General features: G+C 36.8%; 1 protein-coding gene and 1 pseudogene across 1 annotated transcript; both read left to right on the plus strand.

Moving 5' to 3' along the window:
* The first annotated feature begins 8926 nt into the window (after positions 1–8926).
* LOC105797551 (uncharacterized) lies at positions 8927–11434 on the plus strand. Its single transcript, XM_012627508.2, has 6 exons — positions 8927–9207; positions 9737–9881; positions 10072–10191; positions 10346–10675; positions 10853–11098; positions 11213–11434. Exons 1-6 carry the CDS (start codon positions 8927–8929, stop codon positions 11432–11434), a joined length of 1344 nt encoding a protein of 447 aa, XP_012482962.2.
* Positions 11435–11573: 139 nt separating this feature from the next.
* Positions 11574–24147, plus strand: LOC105798708 (protein DETOXIFICATION 44, chloroplastic-like; annotated as a pseudogene).
* The last annotated feature ends 577 nt before the right edge of the window (positions 24148–24724 follow it).

Raw genomic sequence — 24724 nt, forward strand, 5'->3', positions numbered from 1 at the left:
TAACCTAACAAGACTTTGTCTAATATCATTCCCCAATTCAAACTCCCAAAACTAACCATATTATTATTACATTTTGAACATGCTGCAAAGTTTACCAAATAAACATCAAGACTTCCGTTTATACATAAGGTTTCATATTCCAACATTTCAAAACATACTCAAAAAAAGCTAACCAATCTTTTTAATCAGCCATTACCATTAACATTCACAACATACAAACAAAACCTATATACACATGAGACAACCCAAAAAGAGATACAAAAGCTACCAAAATGATTGGATAGTGTGAGCTATTCGATCGATTAATCCAATCAGTCTACAATTGATAACTACAAAATAACAAGAGAAAAACAAATAAGCTTAAATAGCATAGTAAGATCATAGTATAACATCTACTTGACTTAACTAAAATAAACAATTAAAATTATAACATGTTCATCCTAATATTCAAATACATGGTACTTTTGTTTTCATAAGCAACCAAATCGAAATGAACGTCTTCTTTGGAAATTTGTCATAATAGGATTCTACCTATTCCAGGTAACAATCCATAAATAAACCTTACATACAAATATGTAACTGGTTCGTAGGACTCCATAACATTTAGTCTAAATCACTAGTACTTGATTCACATACTTAGTAATTACTTGATTTTCAAGGGCATCATAGATGCAAAACAGGGGCACTAATGTGAAGTTAGGGGCACCGAAGTGCAAACAGGGTCACAGATGTGCAAACAGGGATATCAAAGTGTATACATAATTACTTGCAATTCACATGGTTATATAAATAACCAAAATTAACTTCACATTTATATATAAATCAATTAACTAGGAACAAGTAATCTAAAACAAAAATAAATTAAAATTCTAATACAAAACACAATAATCTTACCTACGATCCATTCCCGATTCAAGCGTAAGGACTACTTTACAATTTTTCCCTTTCCTCGGTTATTGTCTTTATGACTTGTGTCCATATCTATATAGTAATTAAATATATTATATTAAATTTACATACATTTCACACTCAATTTAATGCATAAGACCCTTAAATTTTTCGTTAATTACAAATTTTTCCCTAACTTTTACATTTATCACAATTTAGTCCTTACCCTCAAAATACCAAAATTAACAAAACTTTATAACATAACATGCTAGCCGAATTTTCACCCCACTATATTCAGCCCATATTTATTCTAAATTCACTAAAATTCCCTATCACTTCTAACATTTTATCTATTTAATCCTTTGCTCAAAAACTAATAAAAATCAATTTATAATTTACTCATAACAAACAACTAATAACTCTAATTCATCATCTAATCTCATAATACTAAGAATTCATCCATGGCACATTTCAAAAGCCTTACCAGTTTCAAAAACGAAGCTATGGGTTAGTTGGACCTAGTTGCAATGATCCAAAAAACATAAAAATTACAAGAAATGAGCTTAAATTGAACTCACATACAAAAGGGAACTGTAACCGAACCTTTCGAGCATAAAAATGGTGGATTTCTTTTCTATTTTTGGTGGAAGAACCCTTTTAGGGAAGATGATACTAAATTTTGTGTTAATTATTAAACTTTATTAACTTAATTACAAAGTGCCCTTAAAATTAAACATGCATTTTAACATATTTTCAAGCCTTAAACAATCCATCAATAAACTTTATGGATAAATCACTTCATAAGTCCCCTCAACATCATTAATTAAACTATCAAGTCAATATAATTCATTAATTACTAAGTTTTGTGTCTTTCACAATTTAATCCTTTTTCTTCAATTAACTAATTAAACCTTAAAATTTCTTTACCAAAATTTAATATAACCCTAATAAAATTCCATAAACATTAACTAAATATTAAAACACGATCACACATATTGGAATTGTGGTCTCGAAACCACTGTTTCTGACACCACTGAAAAATGGGATATTACAACTCTCCTCCTTTAAAGGAATTTTCGTCCTCGAAAATCTTACTAGAGAAAAGGTCTGGATATTGAGATTTCATAATTTCTTACTGCTTCTTCAATCCCATGTCTACGCAATAAAACTTTAACTAACGATACAAATTTCTTTATCAACTCTTTTATTTCCCGAGCTAAGATTTTCACCTGCTCCTCATCATAAGTCAAATCAGGCTATAATTCAATTTTATCGATAGGTAAAACATACGACGGATCAAAACGGTAACGTTAGAGCATCAAAACGTGAAAAATGTTAGGAATTTTGTCAAGTTTTGGAGGAAATGCTAAGCGATACGCTATGGGTCCGATTTTTTCTTGAACTTCATACGGTCCAATAAATCTAGTACTGAGTCTTCTGTTTCTCAAACTAAATCAACTCCAGCTAATCTTCTCATTCAATTCAGACCAATACAATGAACTTCTACACTTACGTCCGTATAAAGCCTCATATAGAGCCATTTTTATGCTCGACTGATAACTATTATTATACACGAATTTGCCTAACGAAAAATACTTTTTCCAGCTGCCTTCGAATACAATGGTACAACACGCAACATATCTTCTAAAATCTGGATAATTCACTCAGACTTACCATCTATTTGTAGATGAAAAACAATACTAAAATTCAATTTTGAGCCTAAAGCTTCGTGCAACTTACCCCAAAATCTAGAGGTAAAATTTAGATCATGATCTGATATAATTGACAATGGCACGCCATGCAATCTCACAAATTCAAAAAATACAATTCAGCCAATTTCTCAAGTGAGTAGTTAGTTCTGAAAGGAATAAAGTGAGTCAGTTTCTTAAATTTATCCATAATAACCCAAATCGAATCTTTTCTTTTCGGATTTAAAGGTAGCCCTGAAACAATATCCATAGTGACTCGTTTCCCACTTCCATTCAAGAATCATTACTGGTTGCAACAAACTTGACGGAACCTGATGTTCAACTTTCACCTATTAGCAAACTAAACGTCTAGATACAAATTCTGTTGTTTCAAATCATTATGCATCTTTGTACTTCTAAGGTGAATCGAGTAGACACTATTGCGAGCTTCATTCAATAATTCTCGTTTTAATTTTGAATCATTTGGTACACACAATCAACTATGGACAATACAAACAATCATCATTTTTGATGCTAAAATCAGACTGCTAACCACTTTTAACTAAGTCAAACTTCGTTAAGAACTTTGAATCGACTTTCTATAATTCTTGAATCTTCAACAGAAATACCGACTTTACTATCAACTCATCCAAAATAGAACCATCAAGTTGAATGTCAAATTTGCATTCATAGCCCTCAAAGAAAATAAAGACTTCTGACTCAAACGTCCGCAACAACATTAGCTTTCCCAGGATTATAGTCAATTACTAAATCATAATATTTTAATAATTCGAGCCACCTACGTTGATGCTAATTTAATTCTTTCTGAGTCATTGAATATTTCAAACTTTTATGATTAGTAAAAATATGATATTTTTCACCGTGTAAATAGTGTCGCCTGATCTTCAAAGTAAAAACTACTACAGTCAACTCTAAATCATGTGTCGAATAGTTCCACTCATGAGGATACAACTGTCTCGAGGCATAAGCAATTACTTTACCACTTTGCATCAAAACATAGCCTAAACCACAAAGAGATGTATCGCTATGCACTATAAGTTATTTCTCAGGTTCAGCTTGAGTCAAAATTGGAGCTTCCATTTACATGTTTTTCAACTACTCAAAACTGTTCTAAAATTTATCGGTCCAGGCAAAGTTAACATCTTTTTGAAACAATTTAGTCATCGGAGAAGCTATAATAGAAAAGTTTTTAATAAAATGTCGATAATATCCTACCAAACCCAGAAAACTACGAACCTCAAAAACATTCGACGAAACCTTCCAATCAACAATCGCAAATATTTTGTTCAGATTAACATGAATGATATCAATCAAAATAACATTACCCAGACAACCAACTTCTTGTAACTAAAACTCACATTTGCTGGATTTCGCATAAAGTTTATTTTTCATGTAAAATTTGTAACACAATTTTCAAATGCTCAGCATGATCTAATTAATTCAACGAGTATATCAAAAAATTATCAATGAATAACATAATAAATCGATCCAAATATGGTTGACATGTAATGCCCCAAAAATCTAAGTCTTTAATTTTTGCATATTTTGACACAAATTGCTTGTTTGTTTTAATGGCTAAGTGATTTGGGTGTGCATGAGAGTGTTAGAGAAGCTTGGGTTCAAGTCTTGGCTTTTGCAAAAATTTTAGTTTTGCTCTTGTATGAAAGTGGACATTGGCTTATAGGCCTTATAAATAATAGTGTTGGTTTTATGACACAAAAAGATCATGTAGTTTAGTGGCAAGGTGGCATGTTGTGTAACTGTGAGGTCTGAGGTTCAAGTCTTGGGTTGCGCAATGGAGTATTTATTTTGCTGCTTGAGCTGTGTAGGTAGTGGAGTTGGACTGAAACACAACTAAGGGGAGTTTGAATAGAATTTGAATAGAGTTGTTGGGGGAGTTGAGGAGGAATTGGTGGAGTAAATTAAGGAGGGATAAGGGGAGAGATATTAGGAGAAAATTAAGGAATTTGATTAGGAGGGGGAATGTGTACCGTTTGGGGTAATTCAAGCTTTGAGAATTCGACTGGGGGGAAATGTTGTTGTTTTTGGCATTTGGAAGAACTTTTTGGGGGTAGTATCTGCTGAATTTTGTCCCTAGGTACTAACGATATTCGGTTTTGGGGGTTCTCTCTGTCTGCTTCGGTTTCGGTCAGTTTCATGTTTGACCTATTAGCTTTTGGGTGCCGAATTTTGCTAAGTTTTGGGAAGCACCTCTCGGGTCTGTCCTTTTCTGCTCGTTTCTTTCCTCTTTCCCCTCTCCTCTTATTACTGAATCCTCCCTTTTCTCACTTTTTCTCTACTCTTCTCTGCTGGCTGAATCTTCTTTCTCTTCTCTTATTCTTCTTTGCCCGAATATCCTTCTCTTTCTGTCTTTAATTTCTACCTCTTATTATTTCCTTTTTGATCGAGAGCTATCTCTCTTTATTGTCTGTGGCTCAGTTGTATATCACTCTTCTCTGACGATTCAAACTCCTCGACGATTCAAACTCCTCTTATTATTTCCTTTTTGATCGAGAGCTATCACTCTTTATTGTCTGTGGCTCAGTTGTATATCACTCTTCTCTGACGATTCAAACTCCTCGAGGATTTAAAGAGTATCAAGTAATACCAAGTTGTCGAAACCTTTCTCTCTTCTCTTGATCTAAGGTAGGTATGTAGGCTAACATTCTAGGTGTAGGCCGAATGCTAGCTTTATTTCTGTAAGTTATCATGAAGTGGATTTAAACCACATGATTAAACAATTTCGTTTAATAAATCCATTTGTAATGCAGATATTCGTCAAGAAGATTGTAGTCAACCTTCGTCAGTGGTATAAATGGGCTAAGCCACTTTTGACAATCGAGGAAAGTATTAATTTAGTTTTGGTTAAGGATGTAAAAGAAGGAGATTAACCCTATTGTTTAGCGACTAGTGAAAAACTTGTATGAACGTAGATTTTAGATGCTCGTGGATCTTGGTGCATTTCTACAATCAGGTGTGTATACGCCCCGCTATAACTGTTAGACGGTAAAAGCTAAAAAGCTGAAAGTATGGCATTTGAGACCACTTGAGTGTGTGATAGCTCATATGGTAAACCAAATCTTCAAATCATGGGCGATAGACTGTAGAGGTCTCCATAAGCTATTCCATGGCCGTAGGCCGTAATGGGCCACATTGGGCTGTATGGGCCCAATGGGCTCGTGGGCCCTCCATAGATGAAAACCATGATTTGTGGAAAATATTGGACTGGGCTAAGTAGAACCCATAGCCGTGGTAAATTCTGGGCTGAACTGGCTGCACTAGCGTTTCGGCGCACTTGGGCCGAGTAATGGGCCTTGGGCCCATTTACACTATTATGACCATTTAGGTTACCTGAGTCGCTCGAGGTGACTACGGACCTTTTGAGCAGTCAATAAATGACTGAAACACACCCATAGGGTAAAATGACTGAAATACTTTTAGTAGATGAAATGACTATTATGGCCTTATCTTATGTGTGGCTAATTTGTTTTATGATATATATATGACTGTTACTGAGTATGAAGTTTTGCATACACGTATGATTTATGACATTACATACTGCATGGGGTTGGGATACTGATATGGGGAAAGTATCTTATCTTGGTGGTCGTGCCACATATACTATTATTAGCGACTTATTGCGATATTATACTAGACTTTCTTTGCGATATTGTGTGTTAATTTGGGTGGGTCGATTTTATCCCCACATGGTGTGTTGGTGGTACGGAGTGGTGTGTTGGTTGGATTGGGATGGGTTGCATTATGGCACTATACTGTTACTGTATTAGGCTAAGGTTCACATTGTTACTGTATCGGGTTAGGCCCACACTGTACTGATATTGAATACGGCTCGGGCCTAGACTATTACTGCATGTTATATGCTGACTATTTGGTAGGAGATTACATACTAAGCTTCGTAAACTCACCCACTTCTTTTACCTGTGCAGGTAATCCTTAGCCATAAGCAATTCGGTGCTAAGAGGGACTTGGAGGTGGCCAGACAACTACTGCTGTTCACACTTGCTTGTATTTTTATTTAATTTATAAGTTGGGTTTTGTTTTTTTAATAAGACCTTTAAGTTGGTTTAAATTTTTAATTGAGCTTTTACTTACAGATTTTAAACTGCAAGATAGGAGAAGACGAATTTTTAAAACAATTACTGTTTCAAATACACGAGTTTTAAACAATAAAATTTAAAGAAATAAAACTTCTGCGATTTTAGACCAACTTATTAAAACAATATCAGATAAAAAGACAAACGTTTTGTCTAGTTGATTTGTTAAATAATCAATAAAGGGGTCTATTTTAAGTTAGAAACAAATTTTTACCAATGAGTTAAATGTTCAAAAGACACTTCAGTGTCACATGTCAGATTCGACCATAACATCTAGGCCAGGTTTGGGGTGCTATATTTATTGGATCAGAGTCAAGTTGGAAAACTCGGCCGTGTAATGGGTTTTGAAAATATCTAGAATTTTTGAAAACTATTCTTAAAGTGTTTTGGAAGGTTTACAAGTGTGGCACACCGAGTCTCCAGCACTGAATCTGTAAGTTTCTTTATACTGTAGACTGCTTAACTGAAATACATTGAGAGACTACTAAAGATAATAAGACTGTATTGAAACTCTTTAGTTAGAGTAAACTGAGACTGTAGGGAAACTGGAAACTGTAGGGAGACTTTTGATTTGCGAAAAAAAAAACTCTGACTACTGCTTTTTAGAAGACATCTGTTAATAATTACTGGAATTACTAACTAATGCATAAAACTTCGTAAACAGATAATACGTTGCTAGATATGAGCACTAGAGGTACTCGCGCTAAGGGTACTCGAGGCCGCGGTAGAGGTCGAGGAAGTGCTAGGGTTGGGTCATCGACATCCGGCCACATGCCTAATGTTGGGGCTAGGGAAGCACCAGCTTCATCGGTAACTGAGACGGGATCATTCGATCAAGCGGCTGGGGATGATGCACTATCCCAAGCTATGCTCTAGATTCTAGAAAGGGTCGCAGGGTCCAGTACTCGTGCTGTGGGCCGTGGGTCGATTTTAGAACGACTCCGATTGAATGGAGCAAAAATTTTTAGGGGTATTTCTGGAGTAGTCCCTAATATGGCTGAATACTGGTTGGAAGCCAGGGAGAGAATAATGGATGACTTCGACTGCACTTCTGAGTAAAAGCTAAAAGGAGCAGTGTCTTTATTATGAGATGAAGCCTATCAGTGGTGGCTTACTATGAGAGAAGGTACTCAGGCCGACCGATTAATGTGGGATTTCTTTAAGGTGGCATTACAACGAAAGTATGTGGGCGCAAGTTATGTGGACGCCCAAAGAAAGGAATTTTTGAGTTTGATCCAGGGGAATAAAACTATGGCTGAATATGAGGCAGAGTTTCTGCGACTGAGTCGTTATGCTCATGGGATAGTGGTGACTGAATATGAATGCTGTGTGTGATCTGAGGACGGCCGCAGGGATGAGTTACGAGTATTGATAGCTTCGCAGAGGGAGCAAGATTTTGCTGCCCTAATTGAAAAGGAAAAAATTGCCCAGGATGTGAAGCGCTCTGAGCGCCAGAACTGTGAGAAGGATAAGCGCATATATGAGAGGGATTCAGAGCCCTCAAGTTCTTCTAGAAGGCCTAAAAAGAAGGCCAGGTTTGATGGGCCAGTCCGAGCTATGGTTTCTGTTGCAAGACAACAGCCTTGTGCTGATTGTGTGAGACACCATTTGAGTGAGTGCTGGAAGAAGATTCAGGCATGTTTCAGATGTGGGTCTATGGAGCATCAAGTTAAGAATTGTCCTCAGAGGCTTGTTCAGATGCAAGCTGCAAGACAGTTTTTGTTTAGCCAGCGAGAGGTGGTCAGCAGCCACCGAGAGGTCGTGGGCAGGTTAGAGGTGGAAATAGTGTGGGACAAGGTCGTGGAGCGTCAGGCAGAGGTGTTGGTAACATTGAGGCGAGGTAGCCAGCGTTGGCTTATGTTGCTCGTCGCCGAGAGGATGGTGACGCTCCAGATGTTATAATTGGTACGTTTCTAATTCATAGTGTACCTTCCACTACTTTAATTGATATAGGGTCTACGCATTCATACATTGCATGCACTGTGTCTGGAACCTTAGATATCATGTGTGAGAGTACTGTTAATGAGATGACAGTGTTAAGTCCACTGGGAAAATCAATAAGGGTGGGCAAGTTGTTCAGAGATGTACCTCTAGAGGTTCAAGGAGTTATATTTCTAGTGAATTTGATGGAGCTACCATTTGGTAAATTTGACCTAATCTTGGATGGATTGGTTGGTTAAACATTGTGCAAGTTTGGATTGTGTTGCTAAGCATATGGTATTAAATACTACTGAGGATGAGGAGATGGCTGTGATTGGGGAGCGAAGGGACTTTCTGTCTCATGTGATCTCTGCATTAAGGGCCAAAATACTAGTTCACAAGGGTTGTGAGGCATTTCTAGCCTATATTGGTGCATCCGATTCTGGGAGTTCTTATGTTAGAGATGTCAGAACTGTTAAGGATTTTTCTGATGTATTTCCTGATGAGCTCCTTGGGTTGCCTCCGAGCTACGAAGTTGAATTTGGAATCGAGCTTCTGCTAGGAACAGCTCTAGTGTCCATTGCCCCTTATAGGATGCACTGAAAGAGCTGGTGGAATTAAAATCTCATATCCAAGAACTGTTGGATCGAGAATTCATTCGACCTAGCGTGACTCCGTGGGGAGCACCAGTGTTGTTCGTAAAGAAGAAGGATGGGACCATGTGCATGTGCATCGACTATCGACAATTGAATAAACTGACTATCAAGAATAAGTATCCTTTACCGAGGATAGATGATTTATTTGATTAGTTGCAAGGAGTTTCAGTTTTCTCCAAAATAGATTTCGTTCTGGGTACCATCAGCTGAGAGTTAAGGAGGCTGATGTGTATAAGACTGCGTTTAGGACTTGTTATGGTCATTACGAGTTCCTAGTGATGCCATCCGGGCTGGCGAATGCACCAGCAACCTTCATGGACTTGATGAACCGAGTATTCTAGCCCTACTTGGATCGGTTCGTGGTGGTATTTATAGACGATATCTTGGTGTATTCGAGAACTGAGGATGAGCATGATGCACATCTTCGAATTCTTCTGTATATTTTAAGGGAGAAACAACTGTATGCTAAGCTCAGCAAGTGTGAGTTCTGGCTGCCAGAAGTGACATTTCTGGGTCACGTGGTATCTGCCGAGGGGATTAGGGTTGATCCTCAGAAAATTGATGCTGTATTGGTTTGGAAACCACCTAAGACCGTATATAAAATTTGAAGTTTTCTGGGTCAGGTAGGGTATTACAGACGTTTTGTTGAAGGGTTTTCCTTAATTGCTGCACCTCTGAATAAGTTGCTACATAAAAGGGGTACCGTTTAACTAGACTGATAAGCAGCAAGAAAGTTTTGAGAAATTGAAGAAAATTCTGACTGAGACCCCTGTTTTGATACAGCCAGAGTCTGGAAAGGAATTCACTATCTACAGTGATGCATCACACGATGGTTTGGGTTATGTGCTGATTCAGGACGGTAAGTTGGTTGCTTATGCGTTTCAGAAGCTTAAGCCTCACGAGGTGAATTACCCTAATCATGACTCAGAGTTAGTCGCGGTGGTTTTCGCACTGAAAATTTGGAGGCACTATCTCTATGGTGAGAAGTGTACTATCTACACAGATCACAAGAGTCTTAAGTACCTCCTCACTCAGAAGAAGTTGAATCTTCACTCAGAAGAAGTTGAATCTTAGGCGGCGAAGATGGATAGAGCTACTCAAGGATTATGATTGCTCGATTGAGTACCATCTGGGTAAGGCTAACGTGGTAGTTGACGCATTGAGCCGTAGGCCTGTATCTGATTTGAGAGCGACGTTTGCTCATCTCAGCTTGTTTTATGATGGTAGCTTGTTGGCTGAGCTGCAAGTTAGACCGACGTGGACTGAACAAGTTAAGGGTAAACAGTTGTTGGATGAGTCACTGGTTCCTAGTTTTCGACAGGTTAAGAGTGGGGAAACTTTAGATTTTGGGTTGAATAGTGAAGGAGTTATGTGCTTCCGTGGGAGAGTCTGTGTATCGAGGTATAATGATTTGAGGTAGTCTATACTGTGAGAGGCACATAGTAGTTCTTTTGCTATGCATCCCAGCGGGAATAAAATGTACTGAGGTGTTCGTGAGTTATACTGGTGGCCAGGATAGAAACGTGAAGTAACGAATTTTGTGGGTAACTGTTTAACTTGTCAGCAAGTGAAGGCTGAACATCAGTTACCTTCAGGGTTACTACAGCCAGTTAAGATTCCACTTTGGATGTGGGAGAGAGTAACCATGGATTTTGTGAGTGGGCTGCCCTTAACGCCTACCAAGAAGGATTCGGTATGGATTATTGTAGATCGATTGGCTAAATCTGCCAATTTCATACCAGTTCGTACTGATTATTCTTTGCAGAAGTTGGCTAAATTGTATATGGCTGAGATTGTAAGACTACAAGGGGTACCAGTTTCCATAATATCAGATAGAGATCCTCGCTTTACATATTAGTTTTGGAAGAAATTGCACGAGGCTTTGGGTTCTAGACTGGACTTTAGTACTACATTTCATCCCTAGATAGATGGTCAATCAGAGAGGGTGATTCAAATACTGGAGGATATGTTAAGGTATTGTGTAATGGATTTCCGAGGCAATTGGGAAGATTATTTGCCGCTAGCAGAGTTTACGTATAATAATAGCTACCAGTCCAGTATTCAAATGGCACCGTACGAGGCATTGTATGGTCGTAGATGTCGTACTCCTACCTGTTGGACTGAGTTGGGCGAGGGCCAGAGTTAGTTTCTGATACCGAAGAGAAGGTAAAAATGATTCGAGACCAATTGAAGGAAGCATTTGATAGGCAAAATTTTTACGCGGACCTTAAATGCCTAGAGATTGAGTAAATTGTAGGGGACTACATTTTTCTCAAGGTCTCCCCATGGAAAAAGATACTGAGCTTTGGAAGGAAGGTAAGCTTAGCCCTAGGTTCATTGGGCCTTACCGTATCCTGAAGCGTGTGGGGCTGGTCGCATATCAACTTGTGTTGCCTTCAGAATTAGACCAAATTCATGATATGTTCCACGTCTTCATGCTAAGGCGTTATTGCTCTGATCCCATACTCATTGTACCAGTCGAGGAGATCAAGGTTAGGCAAGATCGGACCTTCGAGAAGGAGCCAATGCAGATATTGGACCGTGAGGTTAAAGTACTGAGGAAGAAATCTATTCCTCTAGTCAAAGTGCTTTGGCATAATCACAGTTCAGAAGAAGCCATGTGGGAACCTAAGGAGGCGATGCATCGACAATACTCTCATCTTTTTTCACTAGGTAAATTTCGAGGCCGAAATTTCATTAAGGGGGTAGAGTTGTAATGCCCCAAAAATCTAAGTCTTTAATTTTTGCATGTTTTAAGACAAATTGCTTGTTTTCTTTAATGGCTAAGTGATTTGGGTGTGTATGGGAGTGTTTGAGAAGCCTGGTTTCAAGTCTAGCCTTTTGCAGAATTTTTAGTTTTGCTATTGTATGAAACTGGACATTGGCTTATAGGCCTTATAAATAATAGTGCTGGTTTTATGACACAAAAAGAGCTTGTGGTTTAGTGGCAAGGTGCCGTTGTGTAATTGTGAGGTCTGAGGTTCAAGTCCTAGGTTGTGCAATGGAGTATTTATTTTGTTGCTTGAGCTGTATAGGTAGTGGAGTTGGATTGAAACACAGCTAAGGAGAGTTTGAATAGAATTTTATTAGAGTTGTTGGGGGAGTTGATGAGGAATTTGTGGAGTAAATCAAGGAGGGGTAAGGGGAGGGATATTAGGAGAAAATCAAAGAATTTGATTAGGAGGGGGAGTGTGTACTGTTTGGGGTAATTTAAGCCTTGAGAATTCGGCTGGAAGGGGAAAGGTTGTTATTTTTTGCATTTGGAAGAACTTTTTAGGGTAGTATTCGCCGAATTTGGTCTCTAGGTGATACGATCCTCCTCGGTGTTGAGTCGAGTCATATTTGAGTTGCCCGATCGTCGACGAGGAAGTTTCGTTCGGTTTTGAAAATGGATGAATTTTGCGTAAGTATGGAATTGTATGTTGAAATAAGTTCAAGGTGGCTAAAAGATAGATGAATTTTAGATGGAATAACTTTAGATGGGCTCGGTTTAACAAAGAAGTAGGATAAAAAAAGTAAGTGATGGAGATGAATAATAGAACTTAAACATCAAGAAAGATTCGATACAATAACGAGTATCGCCCCAAATCTTATATGGTTTAAGGTAACAGTTGGGAATAGGTTGATGGACCTCAACCCGTTACTTAGCAAAGTAGGAACCGAAGGTATATTTAGATGGATGAACGCCACACCAGGGTTGGTGATAAGTTCAGAAACAAGTTCAGGATGACGCCACTAGCTCGCTAGATAAGTCACTCAAGACTTGTACGAAATTTGAGAGGAAGTTAACCTCACAGAAACAAAGTTTCATTAAACAAATTGGCAAAAGTTTAGCAAAAGTCCATTACAAAATCTGATTTCACCTATTTATAGTGCTAAAAATAGGGTAGCCAAATAGTCACAAGCATTCATCTTAATGTGCTAATTAAAAGCTGAATTAAAGTTCAAGTCTCTTGGCATTCTTGAAACAAATAACTCCTTCATTAAATTCTCTTCAATTTAGCTGAATGAATGACTTTAATTGCTTGAAAAATGACTCTTAAGTTAGCCCTTGGCCAGCCGAATAGACACCAACTTATTAACCAGCTTCTTAATGGTATCTGAATGCTTGAATTAACCTTTGAAATGGCAAAAATGGGTTGGTAGTTTAAAAGGTTGCTGCCGAAATTAAATAGATGATATAATGCTCCTTCAAACCTCCTTAAATGATGTATAAACCTCCTTTGTAACAGCCCTTTAACTTTGTAACCAAAAATGACTTGAACAACCACTTTATTTAATTTGTAACAGCCTTGAATTGTAACGGTTATGACATGAAAAGACTCCTGCAATAACCACATTAAAATGATCTTATTAATCACATGTAAGCACTTATTAAACATAACACACATTAATACTTAACTTAAGTAAATGAACTGAAACATATGCATCAATTATTCTAGCAACTAGTTAATTAAAGAAGCATAATTGAATGAACTTAACTCATGCATCAATAAATAATCCTAGTAACTAGATTAATTAAGAGCAACGCTTATTAAATAAAGTTCAACAAAAACACTTATTAATTAAACTAAGATTAGTTGAATAAATTTCCAACAACTCATTTATTAAACTAAGATGCTTAAATGCATGGTTTGAAATGCAAACTTAACTAACATGAAAGTTACATAATTAAACTAACATGACTTAATTTAATGATGCAAACTTAGCTAACATGAAAGTTACATAATGCATGACTTTATTAAATGCAAAAAACATATTTATGATGTGCAAACTATGACATAATTAAAAACAAAAACTAAAATAATTAAAATAACTAAAAAATTAATGAATTAAAGTCCTTATTTTCCAGTAGCCAAATTGACAAATTGAGATTAAAAGCTTCATTTTGCACTTGGGCCCCTCGAGTTTGGGAAAATCTCGGTGGCTTCAAGCTGTGTCGTAACATGATGCGGCCAGGATCGCATCATACCCTCCCTCTTGAAGACAATTTGTCCTCAAATCGGGTCACTTGCTTGCGAAAAATCTTTCAAGGTTAGAAGCCCTTTGGTTGACAAATTTGACAGACTTGCGCCAAACAACTTGAAATTCATGTACTTGAAAAATACATCGGTTAGTTACTTGCCCTCCCTCTTTAGGAAGGAACCATGTCAAAAAGCCACCTACACGAAAATGAAATAGGTTAATGGCAACTTGGATTGTAGGCTCAAAAATACTTGCTGTAATTTCATTCAAAAATGAAACATATGAATTGATGCCAGGATAAAAAATAGAAGTTGATTTTACCTTTTTGCAATGAGTTAACAATTTCTTCATCGGTGATATACCAGAATCAAGAAGCATTCGACAATTCTAATTTTGGACAACAAAAGCCCATGACCTAAATCCTTTGAACAACGATGTAGAACAAAAGCTTTGATTTAGCATTTGCAACTTATCATAGTTCAATAACTTTGTTTTCAGATTTAAAGTCATAACATCAAGCAAGCACAAATGGATCACACATCTATTCACATGAAATTCAGAATGCTTGATTGCTTTCAATAATAATCCAAAATAACAAAGTTCTCGATAGCTATAGTCTCAAAAATCAAAATCCATTGGTTCAAATCCCTCGATCAATAATAAAGAATAATAATCACGGGGACCAAAAATGAAGTTTTTGCTTACCATCTCACATATGCGAAACAAAGAAGGAATGGGCAAACAACCATCGAATAGTCAAACTTGTTACATTTCATCCAAGAAAACATGCTTAGGAAAGAGAATTTTGCACAAGAATTTGAGGGCTCCACAAAACCATCATAATCAAACAAATCAAGCTTTGCATGTGAATAACCCGTACCACACACGTCCAAAGTTTGCATATGTGAATCAATCCAACATCAACAATAGATTGTTCAACACAGAGAACATCTAATAAACAATTCTTCATGCCTCCATTTACAAGAAAATTATCTACCACAAGCGGAGAGTAACAGTTAGCCAAAACAAAATAAAGAGGTCTTTTAAAAGCTATGTCACTAGCCACTATCTCGACAGCATGCAACTTTAATTGCCATTTTTCAATATCATCGAAGTGTCTCACTTCATCCACATACTGATCAACGCAACAATTATCATTAGAAAAATTTTCCTTGCCATCATTAAAATTGACCACATCAAGGTTTAGCTCTTTTCCAAAACCCACGTCATAATCAATGTCCTTACTATGAATTGAATAGGGTTGTTTAAAGGATATAGAAACCTGACCTTTCTTACCTTTAGGCAATTGTGGGTGGATGTCATTCTCGTTCTTACCTTTCTCGAGCAATCGAAACCGCCTCTCATCAGACAAGTATTGAAGCTGGTATTTGTCAATCGAATCTTTAAAAACTGAAAAGAAACAACACGACGAAAACTCACATGTTGTGAAAACATTTCTCGCTTTTTCTCGCTCACTTTCTTCTTTTTCTTTTGTTTCTTTTTCTAACTCATTTTCATTTTCAATTTTCTCTTCTTTCTCACATTTTTGTTCAATCTCAATCTCATTTTTCTTTTTCCCACTCTCACTCTCTTTTTTTCTTCTCTCGAGTTCGTTTAATATCCACTCATTTTCTCTCATTATCATCTCTTATCTCTCTTTTCTTTTTATTTCTTTTTCTCTCATTTTTTCTTTACAAGATGAAGATAAAACATAGAAATCAGAATGACATGTTTTTCGGTAGAGAGAAGGGGAAGAATCTACATATGAACCAAGTTCAACTCGTCGTGAATATTTCTCCGTGGATGATTGCCTTGACGCACTTTACGAGATATTTCTACTTTCTCGTGTGTCATATTAGAAATTCGCAAACTCAAAGTTTTCTCTCTTTCAACTAGAATTCCTTGATGAATAAGAACCACGATATAGGTCTCTTCCCAAATAATCATTAGACGATTGTTTTCTCGATGGTCTTGACTCCGTCCCTCGACTTGGTGAAGTTGGCTTCCGTGGGGCTCTTTCCTCCACTCGGTCCAATCGTTCATGCAATTTGTCAAATTTGGATTTCACCATTCTACACATCTCTTGCAGCACATATTGGAAATTCGATTTTGAAAATTCTTCTCGAATCATGATTTTATTACTAAAAAGAAAAGTGATTAAAACAAAACGAAAAATAAATACCTCACATTTCACTCACAAAGAAAAATTGGATGGCACTCACACTTGTGTTTGCACTCGTTAAATGGCTGTTTTACTCTAATTCTCTCACACACTCGTGCCATTTACCTCTCGATCTTTCTCTCATGATTTCGTAATTTGTCTAGTTTAGACTTATTTACTACTTGGGGTTGATTTCAAAAAGGGTAACAAGGGTAGATTGTAAATGGTAGGGTGGTAGGCTAAACAAAGAAAATTCTCAGTTGCAAGTGTGGCGTTGGGAAAGGTAATTGATGGCAAATGATAGAAAATTGACTTCCTAGATCGGGAGTGCAAAAATAAAGGTGTAACTCTCAACACTCCAACAGAACTTTGGAACAAAAACTGAACATTTTTTTTAATTTCTAATTTCTTTTTTTATTACAAAATACTAATTACAATACAATACTTTGAATTTCACGAATTTTTTTCAATTTTTGTTGAATTTTTTTTCACTAACTTACTCTGGGATTGCTACGAATGCCGGTACCCCTCGTTTTAGTAGCTCTGATACCAAATGATACGATCTATCTCAGTGTTGAGTCGAGTCGTATTTGAGTTGCCCGATCTTCGACGAGGAAGCTTCCTTCAGTTTTGAAAATGGATGAATTTTGGTTAAGTATGGAATTGTATGTTGGAATAAGTTCAAGGTGGCTAAAAGATAGATGGATTTTAGATGGAATAACTTTGGATAGGCTCGATTTTACAAAGAAGTAGGATAGAAAAAGTAAGTGATGGAGATGAATAATAGAACTTAAACATCATGAAAGATTCGATACTATAACGAGTATCACCCCAAATCTTATATGGTTTAAGGTGAAAGTTGGGAATAGGTTGATGGACCTCGACCCGTTACTTAGCAAAGTAGGAACTGAATCTATATTTAGATGGATGAACGCCACACTAGGGTTGGTGATAAGTTCAGAAACAAGTTTAGGATGACGCCACTAGCTCGCTAGATAAGTCACTCGAGACTCGTAAGAAATTGGAGAGGAAGTTAACCTCACAGAAACAAAGTTTCATTAAACAAATTGGCAAAAGTTTAGCAAAAGTCCATTACAAAATCTGATTTCACCTATTTATAGTGCTAAAAATGGGGTAGCCAAATAGTCACAAGCATTCATCTTAATGTGCTAATTAAAAGCTGAATTAAAGTTCAAGTCTCTTGGCATTCTTGAAACAAATAACTCCTTCATTGAATTCTCTTCAATTCTGATGACTGAATAACTTTAATTGCGTGAAAAATGACTCTTGAGTTAACCCTTGGCTAGCCGAATAGACACCAACTTATTAACCAGTTCCTTAATGGTATCTGAATGCTTGAATTAACCTTTGAAGTGGCAAAAACGGGTTGGTAGCTTAAAAGGTTGCTGCCGAAATTAATATACGATATAATGCTCCTTAAAACCTCTTTAAATGATGTATAAACCTCCTTTGTAACACAGCCCTTTTACTTTGTAACTGAAAATGACTTGAACAACCACTTTATTTAATTTGTAACAGCCTTGAATTGTAACAGTTACGACATGAAAAGACTCCTGCAATAAACACATTAAAATGAGCTAAAACAGAACACACATTAATACTTAAGTAAATGAAATAAGACATATGCATCAATTATTCCAGCAACTAGTTAATTAAAGAAGCATAATTAAATGAACTTAACTCATGCATCAATAAATAATCCTAGTAACTAGATTAATTAAGAGCTATACTTATTAGATAAAGCTCAACAAAAACACTTATTAATTAACTAAGATGAGTTGAATAAATATCCAAGAACTCATTTATTAAACTAAGATGCTTAAATGCATGGTTTGAAATGCAAACTTAACTAACATGAAAGTTACATAATTAAACTAACATGACTTATTTAATGATGCAAACTTAACTAACATGAAAGTTACCTAATGCATGACTTTATTAAATGCAGAACACATATTAATGATGTGCGAACTATGACATAATTAAAAACAAAAACTAAAATAATTAAAATAACTAAAAATTAATGAATCAAAGTCCTTATTTTCCAGCAGCCAAATTAACAAACTAAAATTAAATGCTTCATTTTGCACTTGTGCCCTTCGAGTTTGGGCGAATCTCGGTGGCATCGAGTTGTGTCGTAACATGATGCGATTGGGATCACATTACTAGGTACTAAAGATATTCAATTTTGGGGGTTCTTTCTGTCTGCTTCGGTTTTGGTCAGTTTCGTGTTTCACCTATTAGCTTTTGGGCGCCGAATGTTGCCAAGTTTTGGGAAATACCTCTCGGGTTTGTCCTTTTCTGCTCTTTTCTTTCCTCTTCCCCCTCTTCTCTTATTCTCGAATCCTCCCTTCTCTTACTTTCTCTCTTTTCTTCCCTGTTGGCCGAATCTTCTTTCTCTTCTCTTCTTCTTCTTTGGCCGAATATCCTTCTCTTTTTGTCTTTGTTCTACCTCCTATTATTTCCTTTTTGATCGAGAGATATCTCCCATTATTGTCTCTGGTTCAGCCATATATCAGTCTTCTCTGACAGTTCGAACTCCTCGAGGATTGAAGGAGTATCAAGTAATACCAAGTTCTCAAAACCATTCTCTCTTCTCTCAATCTAAGGTAGGTATGTGGGCTAGCATTCTAGGTGTAGGCCGAATGCTTGTTGTATTTTTGTAAGTTATCATGAAGTGCATTTAAACCACATGATTAATTTTTTTTTTAATAAATCCATTTGCATTACAGATATTTGTCAAGAAGATTGTAGTCAACCTTTGCCAATGGTATAAGTGGGCTAAGCCACTTTTGACAGTCGAGGCAAGTATTAATTTAGTTTTGGTTAAGGATGTAAAAGAAGGAGATTAACCCTATTGTTTAGCAACTAATGGAAAACTTGTATGAATGTAGATTTTGGGTGCAAGTGGATCTTGGTGCGTTTTCACAAACAGGTGTGTAAACGCGCCGCTATAATTGTTAGACGACAAAAGCCGAAAAGCTGAAAGTACGACATTGGAGACCACATGAGCATGAGATCGCTCATATGGTAAACCAAATCCTCAAATCATGGGTGACAGACTAGAGAGGTCTCCATGAGCTATTCCATGGACGTAGGCCGTAATGGGCCACGTTGGGCTGAAATGGGTCGTATGGGCCCAATGGGCTCGCGAGCCCCATACGAATGAAAACCATGATTTTTCGTAAATATTGCACTGGGCTATGTAGAACTCGTACCCGTGGTGAATTCTGGGCTAAACGGGATACACTAGAGTGCAGGCCCACTTGGGCCTGAGTAATGGGCTTTGGAGACTACGGACCTTTCGAGCGGTCAATAAATGAATTAAATACTCCCATAGGTTAAAATGACCAAAATACCTCTAGGAGATGAAATGACCGTTATGCCCTTAGCTTATGTATGGCTGATTTATTATATGATATATATATATATGATTGTTACTGAGTATGATGTTTTGCATACACGTATGATTTATGACATGACATGCTGCATAGGGTTGGGATACTGATATGGGGGAAGTATACTGTATTGGTGGCTTTGCCACATATATTTATCTTGGCGACTTCATTGCGATCTTTATTATGACTTTCTTTGCGGTATTGGTGTGTTGGCTGGGTGGGTCGATTTTATCCCCACATGGTGTGTTGGTGGTACGGAGTGGTGTGTTGGTTGGATTGGGATGGGTTACAATATGGCACTGTATTGTTACTGTATCAGGCTAGGCCCACACTGTACTGATACTGAATAGGGCTCGGGACCAGACTATTACTACATGTTGTATGTTGACAGTTTGGTAGGGGATTCCACACTGAGCTTCGTAAACTCACCCTCTTCTTTTAACTGTGTAGGTAATCCCTAGCCATAGGTGATTCGGTGCTTCGAGGGATCTGGAGGTGGCCGCACAACAACTGTTGTCTACACTTGCTTTTATTTTTATTTAATTTATAAGTTGGGTTTTGTTTTTGTAATAAGGCCTTTAAGTTGGTTTAAATTTTTAATTGGGCTTTTACTTACAGATTTTAAACTACTAGATATGAGAAGACGAATTTTTAAAATAATTATTGTTTCAAAGTCATGAGTTTTAAACAATAGAATTTAAAGAAATAATGCTTTCATGATTTTAGACTAACTTATTAAAACAATATCAGACAACAAGACAAACGTTTTGCCTATTTGATTTGTTAAATAATTAATAAAGGGGTTTATTTTAAGCTTAGAAACAAATTTTTACCAATGAGTTAAATTTTCGAAAGACACTTCAGTATGATACGTCAGATTCGACCATAACGTCTAGGCCGAGTTTGGGGTGTTACATGACAGACTCGATTCATCAAATCCATAAATGATGGAGGGGAATTAGTCAAACCAAATGGCATCACCAAAAAATTTATAATGACCATATCGAGTTTTGAAAGCAGTTTTTGATACATCTGGCTCTTTAACTTACAACTGTTAATATCTAGATCTCAAATGAATCTTTGAAAACACTAAACCTCCCTTCAATTGATTGAACAGATCATCAATACAGGTTAATGGATATTTACGGCTTGTTTGGTTCGAAGTAATGGGTTTACCATTACGCGCCGAATCGGTGGGCCCCACCTATTCCGGCGTTTGGTTCGCTGTAATGCCCATTACGCGCCGAATTGGTTACGTACGTATTCCTCCTTTCTTACCGATTTCTATTCCCTGCCCTTTGTTCAGTTTAGCTCCCATTTAGCATTCTTATCTTTTCTATGCCCTGTTTTACCCTCATCTTCCCAAGCCGAAATCCACCTCCAGAACTCTCCCTCCCAACATCAAACAGGCCAGCAACCTCCACCGCTCCCGTTTCACTTTCATTTGTTGTTTTGTCGAACCAAATGCACCCGAACTGTTCTTCAAATGCAGTGAAGGGAAGTCCAAAAACAGACTTCTGTTCTTCAAATCCCAACAAGGTAAACATTTTATTTCCAAAAAAACCGTCAAGAAAACCTTTCCAATTCAATCAAGGTAAACATTGTCTGCCCTAACATTTTTCTTTCAACGTGTTTTCCCTTTTATGTTTTTAAAATGTCTATGATGGAAGATTCAACATTTCTAGAAATTGAATCATACATTAGTTTCAGGGTTTAGAAAGTTTAAGACTTGATTCATCAAATTAATTGAATCATGTAACTATCGTTAAAAATTGGCATCTATCTATTGCACTGCCTGCTGCATTGGCTTTGGCTACTGATCCCATTGCTTCACTTGTTGCTACAGCCTTTGTTGGCCATTTGGGTACTTGTTTTTCTTTTTTTATTATTAATACTATCATACCAAGCTTGCTTTTGTAGCCTTATCTATTAATCACACAGGTAACTATTGGCTGATAAATATTAGTTTTTTTGTGGTGAAGGGTCGGTTGAATTGGCGACAGTTGGGGTATCTGTATCGATATTCAATCTGGAGTCGAGATTGTTTAATGTTCCTTTACTTAATATCACAACATCCTTTGTTGCTGAAGAGCAAGCATTGATTAGTAAAAGTAAGGATGGTAATTTTCAGTGAAAAGATTATACAATAACTGCAATACTTCATGAAAATGATCGTTTGGTTGAAATTTTAATTGACTCTGGGGTTTGGTATGATTAAGATGGTGAATTCGAGCATCAAGGCAAGAAATTTCTCCCCTCAGTGTCCACTTCCTTAGCACTTGCTGCTGGACTTGGCATTGCAGAAGCGGTTGTACTCTCAGTTGGCTCGGGTTTCTTAATGAATATCATGGGTATACCTATGGTATGTCAGGCTAACTAATGATGTATTTGTAATTATATTTTGGAATTGTAATGCTTTAATTTATTATATCTTATTACTTTTATTTTTCATAGGATTCGTCGATCGTGGACCAATGAGCGATTTCGACATGGAGGGCCTTTGGTGCCCCACCATCATAATTGCACTTCTTTGCTCAAGGCACTTTTCGTGGATTTAAGGATACAAAGACACCTTTGTATGCCATTGGCAAGTATTACTGACATGCCTTATGTTTCAAGTTCCTCAAGGGGTCTCTTTCTCGCTTATAGTTAATTTCTTGCTTGAACTAACAGTGCGGGCACCTTACTAAATGCAATATTGGATGTAATCTTGATATTTCCTTTGGTTTTGGCGTTGGTGGTCTGCAGTTACTCTGTGATTTCGAGTACGTCAATAATGTGGTAAACTTAATAATTCTAGTGTATTTGCCTCATAACATTTCGCTAATTTTGGATGTTCTATTCATTTTTTATTTTTATTTTTGAAACTAGATATCGATTGCTATTATACTTTTGTGGGAGTTGAATGGAAAAGTTGAACCGATCTCTCTTAAAATTGACTAGAGTAAAGTTTCCTCTACTTAAAATCGGTACATGTCTTGTTGATCTTAAGTATTACTTTCGATGTCTGCTTATTTTTCTTATAGTTAAGCTTCATAAAATGAAAATAACAACAAAAATTGAATTTTAGTATTGAAATTGTGATGGTACTGCAGTGGACTACTTATTGGTAGGAACAATAGCCACTCTTGGAACTCTCACATTTGCAACATCACTGGCGACTAAGCGGGGCCCTATTCCTATGGTGGTCATTAGATTTGTGTACAAATTTGGTTGGTCGTATCTTTGTTAACTAATGCTTTAGCACTCTCTGGTCAGGTAGCATGTCCTTTGGTTTTTCATTTGGAAGACCCCAAATGTAGGATGTTTATGACAATACCATATAAAGTAGCACCAAATGAAACCTGTTGGATGTATTTTTGGTTCTATTACAGGCTCTTCTTGCAACTAATTACTCCCAAGTGAATTACCAACAAGCTCCCAAAGTGATTTACAGTGTTCTAAAGGTTTATAAAAGCTAGTTGTCCGATTCTCCAAAATTGATTTCCCTTGTATCTCTAACTTAGCCAGTTATATTTTGTCCTTGACTTTCAAGCAGATTGGTTTAGAAACAGGGTTTCCTTTGGCTGTCTTTTTATTCATTGGATTTGAAGCACTTTCTGGCTTATTTACCACGGATGCAGAAGTTCTCCAAATTTCCTGGTCGGGTACATTGGTAAGTGAACTCCTCATATATTGTATCAAGTGTTGTGATGATAGACTCGTCTAACAATTGACACTATTTTGCGCTTTGTTCTTGGGTCTCAAACAGTGAATGCCGTAGCTTTTGTTCTTGATGGACTCTATTATGGGGTTTCAGACTATGAATATGTTGCAGTGTCTATGGTAATATATGACCAAGTATATGCTATAATAGTATTTGGGAAACTGATATAAGGTCCCAAATGTGATTGTGTAGGTGGTAGTTGGATTGATCTCAAGTGCATTCCTACTTGTAGCTGCTCCTTTATTCAGTGTTGGTGGAGTATGGAATGGCTTATTTCTCTTCATGACCTTACGTGTGGTTGCTGGATTTTGGAGGTAATCTAATCGCCTCTGTTCTCTTAATTATAGGAAGGGAAGAAATATCATATGAATATGAAATCTGATGAGATCAGTGGACTGTTCAATGCTAGGTTGGGCACAAAAAGTGGGACAAAAACTGAGACAACAAATATAGCAATGCAATATTTGGCAGTTCTTGGTGGTGGGAGTGGAATAGAGTATGAAATCTTGAAGACCAATCCTATCCTAGAAGCATTTGGTAATGCAAAAACATTGAGAAATGACAACTCAAGCCTTTTTGTAAGTTCCATGTTCTTTCATGGCTATTGAAGTGTACCTTGGTTTTAACTTAACCAATTTGCATAGCATTCAAATTTACTGAAATTTGATGGGATTTCAGCTACTAATAACTTGGGTTGATATTTTTCGGTCTATGGTCTATGGTATATCGACAATTCACCATGTGCATTTTTAGGCTATTAGTAAAAGATGTTGTTAGATTAAGTCGTGTTGTGGATCCTCCGAGTTGTATATGTTGCTTTTGTTGAAGAGCCAAGCCTTTTTCATTTTTGTCTTGTCATATTGCCATGCATTCACATACAAGCCTTCTATATTTTTCTTATTTAGGGGCTCTGATTTTAGCAATTGATTGAACTTAATTTTAAAGCACAAGTTTGAATGAATTCCTTCTATTTTGCTTGTTTGTATGCATGTTACTTTGGTTTTGCTGGAATTCTTTGTTGTGAATGTAAGGGATATAAGAAGACGTTTGATACCTCTGTTATAAGCATTAGCTTAGATGATAGAGTGATAGATGTTGCTCCCTTGAGGAGTTATATCGACCATGATGAGTATATAAGGGATCATGGGCTCAATTACGATACTTCATCATTGAACTCAAGTTTCG

This window comes from Gossypium raimondii, chromosome 9, assembly GCF_025698545.1.
Source record: "Gossypium raimondii isolate GPD5lz chromosome 9, ASM2569854v1, whole genome shotgun sequence".
NCBI classification, from domain to species: domain Eukaryota; kingdom Viridiplantae; phylum Streptophyta; class Magnoliopsida; order Malvales; family Malvaceae; genus Gossypium; species Gossypium raimondii.

What these genes read in the sequence shown, in the direction of transcription:
- LOC105797551 (XM_012627508.2), top strand. Translation starts at nt 8,927, where the DNA reads ATGGTATTAAATACTACTGAGGATGAGGAGATGGCTGTGATTGGGGAG. An exon ending in CTGCTAGGAACAGCTCTAGT is followed by an intron (nt 9,208 to 9,736) that starts GTCCATTGCCCC and finishes GTATATTTTAAG; the next exon opens with GGAGAAACAACTGTATGCTA. An exon ending in TTTGGAAACCACCTAAGACC is followed by an intron (nt 9,882 to 10,071) that starts GTATATAAAATT and finishes GTTTTGATACAG; the next exon opens with CCAGAGTCTGGAAAGGAATT.